This window comes from Gopherus flavomarginatus, chromosome 3, assembly GCF_025201925.1.
Source record: "Gopherus flavomarginatus isolate rGopFla2 chromosome 3, rGopFla2.mat.asm, whole genome shotgun sequence".
Lineage (NCBI taxonomy): Eukaryota > Metazoa > Chordata > Testudines > Testudinidae > Gopherus > Gopherus flavomarginatus.
This window is the reverse complement of record NC_066619.1, coordinates 128,847,302-128,868,313: the sequence shown is the minus strand read 5'-3', so window position 1 is coordinate 128,868,313 and position 21,012 is coordinate 128,847,302. Positions and strand designations below refer to the sequence as shown.

Below are 21,012 nucleotides of genomic sequence, written 5' to 3'. Positions count from 1 at the left end.
AAGCCTAGCTGCGTTTGGTCTGGTGATCGCTGGCATTCAAGCAACATCCGTTCTTTATCTCGCTGTGTTATCCTCAGGAGAGTGATATCGTTCATGGTAACCTGGTTGAAATTCAGGAATTTAATTAAGGGGACAGACGTGGCCATTCCTACTGGGCTCTTTGTCTGTTGCTTAAAAGAAATCCTTCCTTGCAGGTAGCCAAGCAGGGGGAGGGGGGGATTGGCGCTGAGCTTTTTCGCGTTTGGCTAGCAGGGATCTTCCCTGCTACCAGCCGTGCGGTGGGGTGGGGGAGGGGGGAGTGTTTAGCAGTGATCTTCCATGATACCAGCCACACGGTGGGGGGAGGGGTAAAGCTATCATCCCAGAGAATTGAATGGGGGGTGGTTTCTGCTGCTGCATGTTAACAGGAAAGAAGCATCACTGAATGGGATTTGCTTGGTATTTGGGAAAGGAGGGCACTGTGTATATGAAGGCTGCAGAAGCCGAAAGACAATGGCTTACTATGGCTGCATGCAAGCTGAATTCTGCTGCCCGGACTTGCGTCTGTGAGATCTCTAACACCAGATCTGCAGGCACTCAATATTAAGATGCAAAATGCGACCTTGTAGTGAAATCACATGTGCTATGTAAGGTGAACAGTGTTGTTCACTGTGAAAGAGTATAACCGTTGTTCTGTAAAATATATCTTTTAAAATACTTCTTTCCCTTTTTTACCTCCCTCATGCAGCTGCAGATTTTTCAAGCCTCCCTACTTCATCCTGAAGTCTATCTCAGATAAGGCGGCAGAAAAAAAAGACGCGAGATGAAATGTTCTCGGAAATCATGAAAGTGACCCGCAATGAAAGTGCTCATCTGAATGAGTGGAAGGACGTGGTATCAAATTGCAGGAAAGATGCCAGTGAATGTGAGGACAGGAGGGACCAACGTTAGGACAGGAGGGATGCTCGAGATGAGAGGTGGCAGGAGGAAGATCAGAGGTGTAGGCAGGAAGATCAGCGGTGGCGGGATGCAACGCTGGGGCTGCTGCGTGGTCAAGCTGACATCCTCTGACCATCTGGTGGAGCTTCAGGAACGGCAGCAGAATCACAAAGTGCCGCTGCAGCCCCTGTGTAACCGCCCTCACCTCTCACCATGTTCCATACCCTCCTCACCCAGATGTGTAAGAACGCGTGGGGGAAGGCTTCGTGCTCCCCCCACTCCACCCCCATGGACAGCCCAACCAAAAGGCTGTCATTACTTTGAAATTTTTTTAGCGGCCTTTTCCTTCCCTCTTATCCTCCTCCCAAACCACACCTGGCTACCTTGTCAGTTCTCTCCCTCTTTTTATAATGAATTAATAAAGAATACATGATTTTTAAATGATAGTGACTTTATTTCCTTAGAAAGCAAGCTGGAATCGAAGCGGGAAGGTGGGTTGCTTACAGGGAATGAGTCAATCAAGTGGGGGGGGTTCATCAAGGGGAAACAAACACAGAAGTCACACCGCACCCTGGCCCCTGATGAAACTCGTTTTCAAAGCTTCGCTGATGCGCACCGCTTCCTGGTGTGCTCTTCTAATAGCCCTTGTGTCTGGCTGCGCATAATCAGCAGCCAGATGATTTGCTTCAGCCTCCCACCCCACCATAAACGTCTACCCCTTACTCTCTCAGAGATTGTGGAGCACACAGCAAGGAGCAATAACAATGGGGACATTGATTTGGCTGAGATCAGAGTGAGTCAATAATGTGTGCCAGCGCGCCTTTAAACGGCCAAATGAACATTCTACCACCATTCTGCACTTGCTCAGCCTGTAGTTGAACAGCTCCTGACTACTGCCCAGGCTGCCTGTGTATGGCTTCATGAGCCATGGCATCAAGGGATAGGCTGGGTCCCCCAGGATAACTACAGGCATTTCAACATCCCCAACTGTTATTTTCTGGTCTGGGAAGTAATTCCCTTGCTGGAGCCGTTTAAACAGAGTAGTGTTCCTGAAGATGCGAGCGTCATGAACCCTTCCTGGCCATCGCACGTTGATGTTGGTGAAACGTCCCTTGTGATCCACCAGTGCTTGCAGCACCATGGAAAAGTACCCCTTGCGATTTACGTACTGGGTGCCCTGGTGCTCCGGTGCCAAGATAGGGATATGGGTTCCATCTATCACCCCACCACAGTTAGGGAATCCCATTGTAGCAAAGCCATCCACTATGACCTGCACATTTTCCAGAGTCACAACCTTTCGTAGCAGCAGGTTAATGATTGCTTTGGCTACTTGCGTCACAGCAGCCCCCACAGTAGATTTTCCCACTCCAAATTGATTCCCGACTGACCGATAGCTGTCTGGCATTGCAAGCTTCCAGAGGGCTGTCGCCACTCGCTTCTCAACTGTGAGGGCTGCTCTCATCTTGGTATTCTGGCATTTCAGGACAGGGGAAAGCAAGTCACAAAGTTCCATGAAAATGCCCTTACGCATGCAAAAGTTTCGCGGCCACTGGGAATCGTCCCAAACCTGCAAAACTATGCTGTCCCACCAGTCTGTGCTTGTTTCCCAGGCCCAAAATCGGCGTTCAGTGGCTAGAACTTGCCCCATTTCCAGCAGAATCTCCAAAGCGCAGAGGCCCGCACTTTGAGAGAATTCTGTGTCCATGTCCTCATCACTCTCATCGCCGCGCTGCTGTAGCCGCCAGCTCCTCGCCTGGTTTTGCAGGTCCTGATTCAGCATAGACTGCACGAGAATGTGCGAGGTGTTTACAACGTCCACGATTGCTGTCTTGAGCTGAGCAGGGTCCATGCTTGCTGTGCTATGGCATTTGCACAGTTCACCCAGGAAAAAAAGCGCAAAACGGTTGTCTGCTGCTTTCACGGAAGGAGGGGTGAGTCTGTACCCAGAGGCACCGGCGACAATGTTTTTTGCCCCATCAGGCACTGGGATCTCAACCCAGAATTCGAAGGGGCGGGGGAGACTGCGGGAACTATGGGATAGCTAAGGGATAGCTACCAACCGTGCAACGCTCAGGAAATCGACACTAGCCTCGGTACATGGACGCACACCGCCAAATTAATGTGCTTAGTGTGGCCGCGTGCACTTGACTTTATACAATCTGTTTTACAAAACCGACTTATGTAAAATTGGAATAATCCTGTAGTATAGAAGTACCCACAGTCCTAGTCTAGCAAACAAACAAAAAAAAACAGTCTTTAATTTCCCATCTTTGCTAATATTTCTTCATAACTGGAGATTTAGAGATGTAACAAACCCCCAGAAGAGAGATCTCCATAATTTTCAAAATAAAAATTATTTATGGTGAGCTCTTAGTTCCTGGATCTGCAGGGATCCCGGAACATAAAGACGCTAGATTCTCTGCCTCTGGTTGTGTGCCAGAAATCAGGGCAGGTTGAGGGCACATGCAACTTGCATAATCAGGCCATGATGTTTTTGTTCATTTAAGACTTCTGTCGGTCACAGCTGGCAATGAGAACCCCCTGCTCCCCAAACAACCGGTAAAAGTCTGGTGATTAGTCTCAAAAGGTGTTCATTACAGACCGGGATTTACAGTGTATCGTGTTAGGCACCGGGCCATTCTTCCGAGGCTGCTTCCTATTGACACTTAACAGTAACAAACATCTTTTGAAAGCTGCCGTTGTGCAGAGTAGAGCTTCAGCCAGGCTGATGGCTTTAGTGCCATGCAAAGCTAAAACCTCCTCCTCTGGCTGGATTGTCGGGGTGTGACTTTTGAAAAGGCATAAAGCATTCTGAGCATCACACGCTGTCTTCCTTGACTGACTGATTTTATTTTAGCTTTTAAGTTTTTATGGTTTGGTTTAATGAATTAATAAATTCAGACTGAATAAAGGTGTGATGGCAATTTATCCTGTTCAGGTTTTCCCTCTGTTTGCAGATTCTCTTTGATCCCCTATGCCAGTCCTGATGCTTAGGTATAATTTGTCCCTGGCAGCAGATAGGGATAGTATGTGAAATGTGTTTGGAGGTGTCATCCCCTGTACACAGGGGGCTTGCTCGTTGTGTAAGCGCATTGTTGGTATTTCCAGCAGGTGGAGAGATCAGTACTTTTGCTGGCGGATGCAGAGGACTGAAGGGAAAAGAAGGGCTTGTGACCTTAGAAATCCCCCTTGCACTGGGACACCTGTACTTTCTAGCTGTCCCCAGGGAGCTGCATACTGCTTGCTGTGGGACTCAGTGTATCTGATACCCACAGGTTTCCCAGGGAGTAACCAAGAGGACAACACTGGGGTAGCTGCACGTCCTGAACATAGGCAGCTGTCAAGGAATACTCTCTCCCTCCCCCTCGTTGCGGGGGGAGGAGGAGGGCTAAATGATCGTGTCCAAGAAACAAGGGGCAAAGTGGACCTTTGCCTCCATCTCTTGCCTATCAAGACTGCAGCCTGTTTGTCCAATGGTCTCCAACCTCCAGGTCATGTGATGTGAGAGTAGACATGCCCGGATCAGTTGGCTCCACGCTCTGCTTGGGCAAGTGCTGAATCTGCTGACGGAGAAACTGAGGTGTTTACTGAGGCTCTGCGAGTGGGTGCTGCACTTTCCACAGTGGCAAAGGAGAGAATAGGTCTCAAAGGTGGGGTTTCACTCTGCTCCACAGACAAGTTGGGTCTTTTTTGAAGAAGACATTTGAGCTCATTACAGTGCTTCACAGGTAGTCATGGTGGGTGCAGCTTATTCCTCTGGGGCACTGCTCAGATGGCTTCAAAGCCTATGATCCGTGTCCCCTGAAGCTGGAGGTGAACAGAGGAAAGTGGATCAGATGCTGCTCTGGTGTTGCTCATGGCAGATGAGTGAAAAAGTTCCATGAACAGCTGTTAAAGCGCAGGGCGAGCATGCAGCCCCCATGTGAAAGGCTGGCAGCTCTCACAGCCTTGTGGTCCAAAAACCCCTTCGAGTTGGAGTTTCGGCCTGTCTCATGGTAAGAAGGTGAGACCCAGTAGTGATGAAACGACCAGTGATATAGTCAGAGAATCAGGATGACATGGGGAAAGAAGTTGGTTTTTCGAAGGAACAACAGCATAAAATTCACATGATTCTTGTCAGTTTCATAGCTGCCCAAATGGGTTTTGAATGGCAGCAATGAAACTGACCAGAGTCTTGCTAATTTCTCCTTGCTGCTGCTTGGCACAGCTGAGAGCAGTAGTAGTACAGGTACTGGAGGAGGCAGGGTACAGTTGGTTTGCACTCTGTTCATATTTAGAAGCTTTTCTTATTTTTCAAAACCTTAAATTCTGCTGATACTGTTGGATTAGGCTCTTGTGCTTGCCAGGGAAAAGCTTCCCACTCATCATTGATTGATAGATATTTTTTTCAAGCTGTGCTTAGATTTTTGAAAAGTAAGGAAAGAATAAAAAGACTCCCCCTATCCACAAGACTCTCAGAATATGAGGAAATCTGTTTTGGTTTCACTAAGTGTTACATGTCCTGTCCCCAAAGAAACTCAGTGTTTCTGAATCAGGTTTCGTGCTTTGGTAAACAAGTACCTAACATTGACCCTTGCAGTAGCCTCCTGCTTAAAAACCAACAAAACAAAACCAGTTTTACTCTTTAAATTGAACAGCTCTGAAAGAACCCATTGATGGAAAAGATAAAAGCAGCTTTCAGAAGGTGAAACTATGATTTAGTTGTAAGAAGAGACTTGAGGTCTAAAGACTTGAAGACAGGAAAAAAAATTCTATTGCAGGGAGTTACTTGTATGATGCATCAGTTGATAACTCTCGTATCAGAAATCATCTTATAATTAGTTTCATAGTAGAAAGAAGAAGCTTTTAGGTTAAACTGTGTGCCAACTTCATTTCACAGTTGATCTTCCTAGCCTTTTCCTTTAACAATGAGAATTGGAGAGGATACTAAGTGCAGCATTATCTAATATAAATTACAAATATTTAAGTATATTTTCCAAAAGAAAAGTCAGATAAGTTGTATGCAAATTATTTACATAATGCCCCCTTTGTGGTGGGTTTACACACAGATCAGAATAGAAATATCTGTGCAAATGACTAGTTGTGGTAATAAGATGCTGACTGAAGAAAGGATCTCGTATCTAGATGACTGATTTTAATAATGGCTGCATGGTTAGCATCAGAAAGAAAAGTGTGGGATTCATTTCAGAATGTGGACCTGATGGTCAGTCTAGGGGAAGAGTTGTGTAATTACATACAAATCTTTCTCTTAGAGTACAGTCATTACCACTCTAAAAAGTGTAACATTTAAAAAAAAAAAAAAAAAAGTCCTGTTGAAAGAATTTCACTCTGCTGACTTGAATCTGGAGAGACATTCTAGTTCTTATGAGCTCACAGGGCATTCTTCATACTCCTAGTTAAGTGGTCTTGCGTGAGTTCATTCCCTGTAGCTGAAGTGAAGTAAAGCAGACAGTCTTTCAGCAGATTGTAATACCAGAATCAGTCAACATACCTTTTAAGATGGACTATGCCAAATAAAGACATAAAAAAGGATTTCCATTTATCTGAGGACACTTCCAGCCTTTACTACCTATCATTCTATTCCCCAAGCCAGCTTCTGGAAAAAGAATTTGGGCTCTCTTAATGTTGTCAGTCAATACAGTATATCTAGATTGCGTGTTTCTTAAACCCATCTTGGGCACTGTGAGGCTTCTATAAGGTTGCTGTTTAGATCTCCATTTTTAAAGCATTCTTCTAGGAAAGAAGAAACTTGAGGTCTGCTTCCAAAGTTCATTCCACTGTGGCAATAGGCAGGAACGAAATCTGCTGCAGAATCAGGGAAGGTGGAGCGCGGTAAGATGGAGCTCTCGCTGCTGCTTCTCTAAGCGTTGTTTGTAATGCAGATGGCTGAACTGGTAGGTTGATTCAAGTTGTCTTTGAGTTTAGTGTTCTAGTCGCTCTTTTTTCCTATGGCAAGCACCCACCTTTTCACCCCTTGTACCCATTTCCACCCTTGCAGTGGCTTTAAACGGAGCTGCGGCCTTTTTGTTCTAGCTCACATCTTTGGATGCAGTGGAAAGGGCCGAAGCAAAAAGCACTAGAGAGGTGGCAGCTCTTGAACAGCGGTGTCTACGGATACAGCCCTTGGCTGCAGAATGTTCAGGGCTGTGAGTCCTAAAAGATTTTCTTCCCCTCTTTCTTCCCTTTTTCCCCGCACGGCGAGTCTTCTGCAGGCCTATGGTGAATAGTGGGAATCCTTTAGTTGAAAGAGGCATTTCCTAACCTTGGCATCTTTACCCTTGCATCAGTCTTCCTACAGCCTTAAGCAGTGCAGAGCCATCTATCTATGCCCTGCCCACCCTGCTTCAGAATAGGACCCATCTCCATGGCATCCAAAAAAACAAAAATAAATTCAATACATTTCTCTCTTCTAACGGAAAATCAGAACACGATACTGATGAGGCTTGGTGTACAGTATCTTAGGGTGGTTGTAAAACATCCATGTAATGGAGGCAAAATTTGAGCACTTATTGTATTGTCTCATATTGCAGTGATCTTTAACTACTCCTGACAGCTGCTTTGACCAAGTTCCTGCTGAGGAATGAAATGTTCCTCTTGTACTTGCTGCAGAATGTACACTGGAAGCCCTTAGGTGCTTGTCTTTGGGAGAGTTTGGAGCTCTTCTTCAAAATATGTCTATTCCCCCGAGCTGCTGGCATGGTGATAGGGTTGTGGTGGATCACAGTTCAGATCCTTCAGTCACAAGCTTCTGCTGATGTGCTGTGCTCATCTCCTAAAGGACAAATGCTCAGGGCAGCATTGATGGGCTGCAAAAGGAGCAGCATCCATATTGCCATAGTACGGCGAGAGGGAAGATCCACATGATGGAAGGCCTTTGAGTGAGGGGGAAGTAGCAGGGTGACCCTGAAGAAGAAAGTGTGATTAAAAGATCAATTGAAATAAAGACTTTTCAACAAACTAAAGCATCCCATTCCCCCGCCTCATGGGAGCCTTCTGTGCAAGGCTAGCATCCCTGCTGTTTAATACAGCCCAGCTCTCCTTGCTTGTCATCACACAGAGTTGGAGAATTTTTATCTCCACGTCTGGTTTCTTTCATAGCCGTAGCAGCCGTGATTGTAATGAGGAGAATAAACAGGACACTCGCAGCCACTTGTGCATAAAAGCTTGTGTTCATAATACATACTTTGTAAAAATATAATATAAACAAGATCTTGGCTCTTGCACCCATTTTGTACAATATTTTCATCATGAATATCAGAACAGAGTGAGTTGCTGGGCCTGAGGACCAGGCTTACATCTGTATTGCTTCTCACTGAGTGGAACTTGTTCATAGTGCTGCCTGGCGCCTTCACCCGCAGGTATTAAGTTATACCATTCTGGGAGTCATGCCCAAAAGACACTGGCAGCACCTTAACGGGCAATAACTTTTGTGTTATGATGGGAGTGGGGGGGGGGGCAATGGAGAAGCAAAATCTTAGAGGAGGGGAAAACCTAACTAACAAATACCATCCTATCCTCCCCCCTTTCTGCACCTCCCCTCCTCCCCCAATCTCAGCCAATGTATAGGCTTTACCTCTTAAGAAAAATGGAAAGGAAATAGAAATCTTGCACTTTCTACTGCAGGACATAGGCCAAGGGCGAGGGCCATAGAGAGACAGGCCTTTTGTTTGGAAAGATTCCGCCTGTTATGAGCATGATTTGGTATGGATCATTTCTTCCAAACCAGGCCTGTTAACTGTGGTGACAGAACATGTAGTAGAACCGGAGATGATCCATAGGATATGCTGTTTCTGTGGTCTCGGATGGCTCTGAAAGCTTGCAGCAAAATATTGACATGCCCAGCCTGCATTTTTATTGTTGGCACTGACGGCCTGCCCATCACTGTCATGTCTGGGTGCCTGATTAAAGAGATGAGTTGGGCTGGATGTCTGTGCAGGATTCTGCACTTTTATGCCTTGTTTTTGCAGTAGCTAGTTTTTCATTTTACTCATCCATGTCCACCCATCTCATCTGCTGTCCTCTTTCTTTGGGAAATTCTAATGGGTTAACACAATAAATGGAACATAGGTATCAAGATTATTTGCGGGCAAAATCCCTTGAGTCCTTACTGTCATACTCTGAACTAATTCCAAGCGAGGGAAGAAGTTGTATACCAGTATAATGAAGTACACATGCATGTATTTCTGTTGAACTCGGGTTTCATTCTTCACTTGCCTCATATCAAGGTACAAAAAGGATTTCAGGCTTTTCTTATTTCAATGGTAAAAAGTATTTGCCCATGCTCCATAAAGGTTCCACTGAGTTTGTGACCATATCAGTATGTGCTCAATGCACAAGGAGTGATTGGTTACGAGATCGGATTGGTTTGAGAATGCGCCGAACATTGCCAGTGAAGAGCGGCCTAGAGTTCAAACTGTAAATCACACCTCTAGAGCAAAAACGGTGTGTCGTTTGTGCAGGAAACTGGGTAACAGCCGTGATATATTGCCGGACTTCTCTGTTCATTGGGGACTGTGGAGGGGACTAAATATAACTACCCCCCGAACTCCCCACACCTCTTCTGTAGTAATGGGGTCAGAAGAGTGAAAGGTGTTCCTTAGATTGTACCCCCTCATTAATTAAACAAATTTGACCCCCACATTGGAGGTGGCAAGATGAGTCTGTTAGACTGGTGGTCTTATGCCAGTTTAACACCCCTCTCCCCCCCAAAAAAAAACAACATTCTGTAAGATTTGTGCGCAGAGTTGTTTTAAATTTGTGTAATCAACTAATATTTTTAAAAAATGTTCAGTGGAGTGTATCAGATTCCACCACTACCTCAGTTCTGTGGAGGGCTGAAGCCAAAAGCCTTGATTCTTCACCATTTGGGAAGTATTAGTATGCTGTCTACCTATAGTTCATCATTTGTGGCAGTTTTTATTGGAAATTTTAGATTTAAAATATGCAGATCAGGAAAACATTTGATTTTCAAAAAATTGTGGGGCAATTTAAAAAACTTAATATAATAATTTTAAATTTTCCCTTTGGCATTTAATTGGCTCATAGGTACTGGTTATTTTAAACGTTTTGTTCTCCAAATCACAGTCATCAGACTTGCCACACCTGTTCAGAAGGCATCAATCTGTTATTTTGGGTTCCATGTTGCTGAATTGGTAAAGATTAGACTAAGGAGATTTGAAATTAAGGGGAAAATAATTAGAAAATCGTGGACAAAACATTTGGATGAAAACTAATGGTGAAATTGTCATTTGAAAGAAATTTTTAGTTCATTTTCCCCTTGTTAAGTTACATTTTAGCCTAACAGCAGGAAAATAAAAGTAAACTTAAGAAAATGCAAATAAATGTTACTCTTTAAAACTGATTAAAAGCAGATTTTTGTAAGCTGCATTGTCCACTGGTTGCATACACACTTCTTATTGTGACACGACTATATTAAATGTTGTTTACATATTGTAATGTAAACATTTGTTTTCTTTAGGTAAACAAACATTGAAGATATTTGATGGGAATGATGCTGTAAAACGCAATCAATTTCGACTGATTTCTGTTCCAAGGATTGCAAAAAGTGAAGAGGTTGTGGTAAGAGACTGTCAAATGGATAGTGACTTTGTTTGATAGATTACGTTGGCCTCCAGCTATCCCAGCATACCATGATTTACAAATGTAATGCATCTCACAACGCCAATGACAAAACCTGCTTGTACTCTAGCTAGTATATTAGAACATAATTTGGTTCTATCTTGCACTGTTGATATTCCTGGTACTTCAGACCATTTTATGAGGTACTGATGTAGATATGCAGACTGCAGAGATTTCATTGATGTATGCAGCAACCATTATGTGTAACTCACCTATCCTGTCGAACATTAAAAATGTGGTTTTAGTGATAGCTGGGATATTGGCTGGTGTACCAGGGTTGCTAATGAGCCCCCTGTTCTTCTCTCTGAATATATAATATTTAATGATTTTAACTTCCGTCTGGACAAACACCAGAGGGTTACACATACATGAAACAAACTGTCTCTTAAGACTGCTGCATATGTCCATTTTTCTGCTTACCAAACAAGGCATACTAAAATTGTTGTTGAATAAAAACCCAGTGCTCTGCAGAATGAGGGAAAAGACAGAGTGATGAGAGCTCTTCCTGTGTTCACTCTAATAAGCACTCTGATAGATGCAGGGTGAGAACCTATCTAGAATATCACCAACGTTTTTCAGCTTCAGTCAAAAATAACTGTTATTGTAAACCCCCTTCTGCATTGATAATGTGCACAAAATTAACTGAAATTTTGAAAATTACTCTTGATGATCCACATCCAAATGGTTAAAAAAAGAATATGCAGTGCAAAAAAAAAAAAATTGCTATTTAGGATTGCTTGGTATTTTTCAAACGTAATTATTTTGGCTGTTTTCTTCTCCCAAATAAAAGAAATTCCTAGTTCACAAAAAGTGCCATCCTAGGACATGTTTGCTCCAGGGTCTGTGGTGGCCAAAGGTGATGCAGGCTGTGATAGAAGGGCTCTAGTTTTGAAATTGGGCTGTAATGGCATAGGATGGCTACAGAGTTCCGTATGCTGCAGGTGGAGTGGTCTTTACCTGGCCAGGAGAGCCCCAAAGAGGGTGATGTGGACCTGGGGAACAGAGTGGCTGTGAAGCAGGGATGCTTAGGGCATCCAGGGCTTAAAGTGGTCTCTGATTTAAACCAGGGTCAAAGGCAGGCAGCTGTATGCCCCACAGCGCAGAGAAGTACAACTTACCTCTCCGTACAAGCTTGAATCCTGAAGCTGTGTCTATTGCAGCTCACTGCATTTATATTAAAAGGATACATCAATCAAAATTGCCATCGCATGACAAAAATACTACAGGCACTATCAAAAATCTATATAGTGGGATTCTGGTGAGAAATTTCCTCTTGTGTTTTTACATCACTAAAACTTCGTTGCGAAACTATGCACTTGTTTTCGATAGTGGCCTGTCGGCTGTTTTTATGTTCCCTTAAAAGAATCTTTTAGAGTAAGTGAACTGACTGAATTTCATGTGTGTGTCCCAGCCAGACATCAGTGCCCATTTTCAAAGGAGGGCGAATCACTCTCTTTTCTGTGCTGTTGTAGGAGGCAGCGCTGAGGGCATACTACGTAAATGATGATCAGCAGCACTATGAGCTCCAGACATTTTCTCAGCAGACCTTGTTTTCTGATGACATCATCAACAGGAATGATGCCCCTGAAGAAATCAACCCAGGACCAGTGTTCAGAGAGGCAGTTCCTGAAGCTTGGATCATCAGAGCCAAATCTAAGGATCATGAAGTAATAAGAATTTATCCCGGTTGGCTGAAGTGAGTAATTTCCTTCTTTTTGCAAGATTTCTGTGCTCCGCCAATTTTGCCTTCTGTTCTGGCCAGGAAAATGTGTTTCAGTCGTTAAAGTTACATGAGGGTAAAGGAGGACAAAATCCACTACATTTCAAGGATCTGTCTTGGTGTAACAGATACTTTATTTTTTTAGCTTTCATTTTTCTTCATTTCTAGACTCTGACATTAACTATTACATTGATTTAGCCCCCAGTCTTGCATGCTTAACAGTCAACAGGTGCCTTTGCATGATCGGGACAGATCCAGCGTCTATGTTTAGTTGTAGCACATGTTAATCCAAGGAGACATAACTTTTTAAGCAAATTGTGTCCATGTACAAATGATGAACAAAAGCTTTCTTGTGAGAGTTTCATATTTTTTAAAGGGAACGTTCAGATTAAGATATGTATGTTACATTCTTTTCCATGTTAGTAATAGATCAGACGATTAAAACTGTTTTTTAAAAATCGTATGTATTTTTTACTACTGCAACTGTTTTGCATTTTATGCACCCTCCACAGTGAAATAAGACTGATCAGTTTATAGTCACTTTCATTTTATAGTTCCACCTTTCATCCCAAAGGTTCCCAAGTTGTTTATGAATTGGGTGTCTGTCCTTGCTGCTGAGATTGCTAACTCGGTCCCAGTTGTATTGACAAAAACTTTAGTCCACAGTCCAGCAAGTGGGACTGCACAGACAGAGGTCCATGGGTTTCAGTGGGTCTTCATACAGGCTTGCTTGTGTGGAGTCACCAGCAGTATAGAGGCATCAGTGACTGGTCTCTGGGATAGTCGGTTCCCACCTGTCCAATGTGAGTGGAACTGAGGCTTGTGTACAGCTTAATTTTATCAGCTGGTAACAAGTTTTTTTTACTGAATAGGGCTGAATTGTAACTGGGATCTTAGAGGAGGAGCTCTCCGGATCCCGGTACAATCTCCAGAGCTAATCCAACTGCATACGTGATTTTAATTTTAAATATTTCTTTTTTTTGTCTAGAGTGGGAATGGCATATATCTCTCTGCGAATAGATAAGGAAAGCACCACCCAGACAGTAATTAAAGAAGTTCTCCCGCTATTAGGACGGCAGGTAAGCAATATAAAGCTCATTAGCGTTTCGTTGTGCTTCGTATGAACTATCCAAACAGTTCATTCAAAAGAAAAAGCATACTTTACAAAAAAGTATATATTACTTTCCCTCTACTAAATAGTCTTCTTAATGCTCAGCAAATGAGAACTCCTGCCTTGCGTGGTGCCAAATTGAGGGTAAAACATTACCTGAACATAATAAAAACCCACAAGGTGGGTGAGGTAATATATTTTATTGGACCAACCTCTCTTTCTGACACGGCTATTGCACTGCATAATACAACAGACCGAATAGCTCTATACTGAAAGCCACCGCCATTTCTTATGGGCCAAGCAAATTTACTCATGCAAAGAGGAGAATTCTCAATCTAGAGCATACGTCTTTTGTGCTTTTGTATCTCTTGAATATTGACATCAGGCTGATACGCAAGACCAAGTCCTGGTGGAACTGAAGAAAACCTTGCTTTCTTTTTTGAGTGTCTTCTGCATTGTCCCACTCGTGGGATGTGCTGACGAGTGCAGGTCAGGTGGTGGAACCTTCTCATAACAGGGCTCACGCATCTCTCCTGTCCCTCCTATCTGCATTCCTGAACATGCTGAGGGCAAGACGATAAAATGGGACGTGGCACCCTCAGCTGCCTTAACATCTTCCATCCACAGCAACAGATGGATGTACACCTATTGAGTTCCTTTGGTTCCAGATCCTTCACTTAGAAGATTGTGATTCCTTAGTTTACTGTTTCATAGTTAGTGTTAGACTTAGGATAAGTTTACCTGTTAAGTTTTATTTTTAGTATAGTTTAGAGAGAGCTGTTTGATTCCATTTACTGGTTCCATGGCAGACCTGAAGTTGAAGAGACCAGGCTTTCAGAGGTGCAGCTCTTGTCCAGCAGCCTTCCCGGCATGGCTGCTCATAAAAGAGGTTTGTTGAGAGCTGCTGTACTTCGCGATGCTCTGTTTGCAGCGTATTCAACCCGAGAGCACGCAAGGAGTTCCAGAACAGGCTGAAAGCCCTACTGTTTCAAGAAGGTTTCACTGTGAAACCCCTAGGAGATGGTACCTCTTCAGGGTTCTAATCAGAAGTTGAAAAGTCCAATATCTGTTCTGGACACCTCTGGGTCTCAGAAAAAGGCCACAATGCAGAAAGCTCCATCTCTGAAATTTTGTTAGGAACGCTGTTTGCAACATTTGATATAACTGTTATATTTTTTTTGTTTCCTAATTGACCAGTTGCCATCACATCTGTTAAAGTTCACCTTCTGTATAAACTAGAAAGTTAAGAAACATAATGCCTGACTTGAAAGTACTGATACCAGGGGAGAGTGGGCCAGTTAAAGTTAGTTTTGATCTCTAAATAAGTTCAGAGTTGTTTTACCCACTAGCTGGCCAACTGGGTGTATTCAATAGCGCTCTCAATGTTTGAAGCTCTCTGTGTTTGCTATTTGGGTTAAGATCGAGATTATTTGCAATGGGTGGTGTTGGCGAGGGAAAAGAGGTTTATTTTACCTATAGTTCTATTCCAAACCAATAGAATAGCCTTTGCTAAAGGATGTACGCAAAATTCTGGTAGCCTAACAGTGTTTACACTGCTGCGATTTTCTTGTTCAATAAAGATCCAGGGTTAGACTGGATTAGGGTGCCCCCAGCCCACTACTGCTTTGAGCTGGCTGGCTTGATAGGACCCTAGAATTGTTGGAATAGCTAGTCCAACTTGTTTAATGAGTTTGTACAAAGTATCTGCTCCCACTCTTGATTTTCTTATTCCTTATACATTCTAACATCCCTGTATTCCTGAGGTAATGTGAGATTATCGGAGATAATTGCGGAAAATTTTGAAACAAGAAAAGTATCCTTGCCAGAATATTTGTTTTGACTATGGCTATTCTTCCTGACCAAGGAATTGCATACATCCCTCAGCACTCCAGATCTTTGTTCATGTGCTAAAGCAATAGTTTGAAGATTAAATCCTAGAGCCTCTCTAGGGTGTTTGAGATTTGAATTTCCAGGTATTTTACAGAATTTGTTGCTCGTTTATACCCAAATGTTTTATGAAGCAGTGACGTCTCCGAGTCTGGCAAATTGTATATTTCAGATTTGCCTTAATTCACTTAAAATCCAGATGTTTCCCAACATCCTGGATTTCTTTAGAAACTAATTTTAGGGAAATATTTGGTTTAGATAAAAATAATATTACGTCATTCGCATATAATGCTATTTTCTGATGTGTTCCTGCAAGATCTATTCCTCTGATCGATCCATTGTCCTTTATCCTCTGGGCAAAAGACTTGATGGCCAGTGCAAAAAGTATAGGAGACAATGGACATCCCTGCCTAGTCCCTCTGTGTAACTGAAAGGGGAGATTTAACCCCATTAACTCACAAAGCTGCTTTTGGGCTGCAGTGAAGAGCATTATCCTTTAAAGGAGCTGGAGGCCAAAGTCCATTTGGGACAGGATTTGAAACAAAATGTTCCATTCTGTTCTATCAAAGGCTTTCTCTATGTCTAATGATAACAAGGGAATTGTATCTTTTATACAATTTAACAGTGATATGGGCATATAGGAAGTGCAGAAGGAAAAGTCTTTCTTTTCCATTGTTGGGGAGAACCCAACAGTAGCTTCTTTCATAGTTTGTGGAAGTTCCTCCCCTAGGTGCTTCTCAAGGGATCCACTAATAACTTCTTAAATATCTTGTAAAATTCAGCTGGATAGCCATTGGCTCCTAGGGTTTTAGCACTTTTCTTCCTTGCTGTTGCCTCTAGAATTTCTTCTTCTGTTATTTTTTTAATCTAAAGTTTCTTTATTAATTTTGCTTATCTTTGACAAGTCTGCTACTTCCAGATATTTCTGAATAATTTCAGAGCCCAGAGTATCTGAAGTATAGAGATTTTTATTGGCAGCAAAAGTAACCCATATTTCATTAGTGAGTGTAACTATCTTTTGCTGATTGTCCATCCCTGCTATCAAATATTACTCCCACTGGTTCATGATCTGACTATGTAATATTGCCAATTTCTGCAGATTTTGTCTGCTTCATTAAGGATTTAGAGAGTAATGTTACATCACTTCTAGTATAGAACCGATGATGATGTGACTAAAATGTGTAATCTCTTTCCTCGGAGAGATTGAATTGTTGGCCCAGCGACTTCAATGCCACATCTGCTTCCCTGTCCCTCTTGTCTTTATCAGATCTGTTTGCTATTGACGTCTCCTCCAAGTGTAATTCCCTCTTTCCCCAAAGTGTTGCTGTGTTTTAAAGAAGTCACTGGAGGTTTTTAAGAACAGTTTGGACAAACACTTGTCACGGATTGTCTAGGTTTACTTGGTCCTGCCTCTGTGCAGGGGGCTGGACTAGATGACTTCTCAAGGTCCATTCCAGCCCTACATTTCAATGACCATTTGGTGGAAATATGCAGTCCTGGAGCTAGAATGAAAATTCTGACAACTTCAGTATCCAAAAGCTCAATTCCTTCACAGTAGTAATGTGTAGTTCTCTGGTTAGCAGCTGCTGTCACATCCCTGGAGTTCATGAAACTCTGAAGAAATTCACACTGTTGCGTCCTCTGAGATAGCTCTTTGTAGCTCTTGGTTTTGGCCAGTTTGAAACACTATGTACATGTGCCATGTACGTTTCCATGGGCAGGAGTATCTATCCTCTTAGCAAGGGGAATTGTGACTCATGTGAAAGCTTGTGTACAATGTGTCTCATATCCAGCAGGACAGATGCATTTGTACATCATCAGTTGGTGATTGATGATTATGCAAAGTTTTTGGATGTTGAAGTCCTTCTTTGAGAAATTCCAAATGCCCTCAGGCTTAATTAATACATAAAGTGAACCTAGGGATTTTAGTTAGGGATTTTGTCACTTCCTAGTCAAGACCTGTTAGAAACGTAGCATGTCCCCAAAGTTTCATGACCTATTCTACTAGAGTAATGGTAACACTGAACGTGTGCTTTCACTAGTCCCGTGTAGCAGATGTATCTAGGGCAGTGTTGGACAATCATATTATTGCATTCTTTAACAGTAATGATACCAGCTGTTTTAATCTGATATTCAGGTTTTTAGCTGCCCATTCTGGGGTGTGTGTCTGATGTGAGTAGTACGGAGTGTTCTTCTTCTCTTCTGAATGAATGATTCTAAGCAAGGACTAGGGGTATGTAGATAAGATTCTTCCTCCTCCTCCATCATAATGTGTCACGACTTTAAACAGTCCCATGTTCATGCAGTAGTTTTTGCTCCAAGAGTATGGATCTGTGGTGTCAGTAGCTGTTAGATAATTAATATAACTTGTTAGTGAAGTCTGCTTCCACTGGTTGGCCTGATGGGCCGGTGTCTTTCACCTGATTGGCCATTTGTGAGAGCTGTGTACCATTCCCCGTTCTGCTCCCTTTGGCAAGATCATCCCTGTGGAAATGTTTTAATAACCCCATTGGCTGCTGAGTGGGGAGAGTTGACTGTGCTATTCAGTAGCTGTCTCTCCAGTTGATTTATGAGTTGCGTTGGTAGCTAAGAAATGAGGAAGTTTTAGGCTTTGTGTAGGAGAGACAACGGAAATGAAAAGAGAAGGTTTTTCCAGAGAAGGAAAAGTACAATTCAGTATCTTCCATTGTGGTTTTCTTCTGTGGGTGGAAAAAGACAAACTTTTGAGCTCCACAGAACTCTTCGTGAGGCTTTGACCCGAAGAAGAGCTCTGCAGAGCTCCAAAGCTTTCCTCTTCCACCAGAAGAAGTGATCCAGTAAAAGATATTACCTCACCCAGCTTGTGTCTCGAGTTAATTTAAGGGATTTTCTTGTGCCTGTTAATATTACAATGTAACCACTAAAAGAATACAAAACTCTGGCAAATTTATTACCTATTAAAATGTACATCTGAATGTGTTGTCTCTTGGCAGACGGAATGCCTCCAGAATTTCAAACTTCTAGAAGTACTTATGGGCAGTAAGCAAGGTAAATCAAGTGTTGTTTGCTTTTCTAGTCCAATGAATAACTGTAGTTGAGTCATGTAGTATTCATTTGTGTATTTTAATGTTAATACATCCATATTTAATTTTTACAGTTGATCCTTCAAAAACTGACAGATACTTAGTGTATAATTATGCTGAAAAATGTTGAAATATTGAATCAGAAATGCTTTTTTTTTTAATTGTCACCATAGATTTTGTGTTTAGTACTTTACTCTCCCTTCTTTGTACTAAAAGAAAACACATGCCAAGGTTGTGTTTTCCAAAGAGATGTGCAAATATGAGATTTTTCAGGTTAGTGGCCAAACCAAAAAATTATGGAGGGGCGGAGGAATCAGTTCAAGTCGAACCAAAATGGAGTTTTTGTTTTGATTTTTTTCTCCCCTCCTTCTAACAAAAAGCAAAAGTTGAAAAAAATAGTTTTAGGTTGAAAGTTTTGTTTTATTTTTGAAGGCTTTAATTTTTTTTTTAAAGATAATAGTGAAATTCTAAAGCAAAAAGTTGAAACATTTCATTTCAGAAATGCTGAAACAAACTCTTTTGAAGTTAGTTAAAATTTTTATTTGACCGAAACAATTTGCTGAAATTGACCCGAATTTGTTAATTGTTTTGGTTGACACCAATCTGTATTTTTTCAGTGGAAAAAATTATTTGCATGAGAATTTCACCTAGCTGTCTAATTTTCTGATGCCTACTTACCCACTGGTGAAAAGGACTGTTGTTTTGGGAAATGCCCTTTGAAGGCAGCTGTTACTTAATTGGGATCAATAACTTTGCTATTAAAGCAGATCACACACAGGCCAGTGCAGAGAAGCTTTTTGGTGCTGCTGTTTGGCTGTATCTATTCCATGAATAAACCAAGAATTTGAGTTCGGAGACACTTAGGGCCAGATGCTCGGGTCCCTATAGCGGCTGTGTTGCTCTGGTTGGAGGGATGGTGGTGAAGAGGCTAGACTGAGACTCCTGATCTGGGTTCAGCCTCTAGGGTTAGGTCTACAGAGCTCCGTACGGGCTAGCCTACCCAAGCTAGCTTGAATCCAGCTCGTATGGGTAGCAGCAGTAGTGAAGACAGCCCAGTGCTGGCTTCAGTGCAAGTAATACCAGGCTGGCGTGGACCCTGGCTATGCATTTGGCTCACTAGCCTGAGCTGAAGCCCACGATGCGCTGTCTTCACTGCTCTTGCTAGTTGCACTAGCTGAAGTCAAGCTAGCTCAGAGAGGCTAGTACCATGCATCGCTTTTGCTACATAGACATACCTTAGGGGAGCTTGGGGTTGAGCTTGTGCTGCTAACGTGAGTAAAAAGCACAGGTGCTGTGTCTTCACTGAGATATTACAGGAATAGCAAACCCGAGTTCGAAACACACCTTTTATTTTAAGTGGGGATGGACCCTGAGTGACTTGCCCAAGGTATTTCACTCTCTCTGTATTTATTCCAGTCCCCAGTCTGTACAGTGGCAGGATAAATTAAAGCGTATGAAGCACTCAAATACTCTTGTGATGGAGGCCATAGACATACTTAGGTAGAGTTTTAACATATGATTGTAACTTTCCCTTGTATCCCTTATAACCATAATGAATTATATAATCATAAATCAAAGACTTCATCAAATTATTTCATCACAGAGCCCTGGGAATAGGGTTTATGTTTTGCATGTTCCTTCTGCTGATTATTTGGTTTTGCAACAGTAGAGCAAAAGGGCTATTGTTTAGGGTCATGCATAAACTGCATTTGTTTGCCACAATGGGAATGTATTAAAGTGTTGTGGTTAATGTTTTCTTTTGTTATCTGTCAGGATGAGTCATGTCTTTCCCAATCATCTGCTTTCAAATACAGTAACTAGTTTGTTACTGGAGTATTGTTTGGTTGTGATGAGCTGCAAAATGGTGGTAGTCCAGAAGGGTACTCAAAAGCTTTGTGCAAATTAACAGTAGTGCAATTTAAAGCCTCTTCAGAGTTTTGCTGCTGAATATGGCTTGTAGCTCATGTGTTCATATTTCTACTTGTGTTTAATATTAAAGAAAGTGGTAAAACATAGGTCAAGGCATTAGTTTGCCTAAAAACAGTCATTTTTATTTGTTTTTTCTTTTTCTTTTAGTTATGTAATAATTCAGACTTTTTTAAAGAAAAACACTATCATTGCTTTTGTTTTTCTAGTTCAGCGAATGGTACTGGATGACCAGGAGATGATCCTTAGCAGACTTAGAGACATAAGAAAGGTAAACAAGTAAAGAAAGAATCAATCTGATTTGTGCTTTCTGATCAGTTGGGGGTAATTTTTTTCTCAGTTTCTGGGTAATTTTAATTTTCATTAAACTGAGTAGCTGCAGCTTCTATATAAGCTCATAAGCAGAACAGTCAGGTTTCGGAGCGTAAGTTTTTTGTAATTTGTAATTCTTCCCAAGCACAGAGTTCTGGTAGTGAGTCTCATTGCTTCAAAGCCACATTGATTTTTTTTTTTTTTCATGACATGATGTGCTTTCGCCTGCTATATAATGTGTTATAGCATGACTAGTTCTGATTTTCTTTTTCTAGACTTCAATACGTCAGATGAATCAAACAAGATTTTACATTGTAGAAAATAATAAATCTGTCGTGCGGGTAAATTTGTTTGTGGGTGGCTTGCCACCTCAGCTCTCTGCTGAAGAATACACTAACATCCTCAAGGATGACTTAGCTGTCAAAAGTAAGTCAAAT

The 21,012-nt window shown here is 42.1% G+C and overlaps 1 protein-coding gene across 3 annotated transcripts in view; it reads left to right on the top strand.

The window, feature by feature from the left end:
* The window catches only part of DGKQ (diacylglycerol kinase theta), a 146,347-nt gene that overhangs the window by 76,617 nt on the left and 48,718 nt on the right, over positions 1–21,012 (top strand). For all 3 annotated transcript variants that reach the window (XM_050943063.1, XM_050943064.1, XM_050943065.1), the window contains exons 8-13: positions 10,397–10,497; positions 12,030–12,253; positions 13,266–13,356; positions 18,248–18,302; positions 20,473–20,534; positions 20,851–21,001. In XM_050943063.1, coding sequence (XP_050799020.1) covers positions 10,397–10,497; positions 12,030–12,253; positions 13,266–13,356; positions 18,248–18,302; positions 20,473–20,534; positions 20,851–21,001 — 684 coding nt within the window. The remainder of the gene's footprint in view (positions 1–10,396; positions 10,498–12,029; positions 12,254–13,265; positions 13,357–18,247; positions 18,303–20,472; positions 20,535–20,850; positions 21,002–21,012) is intronic.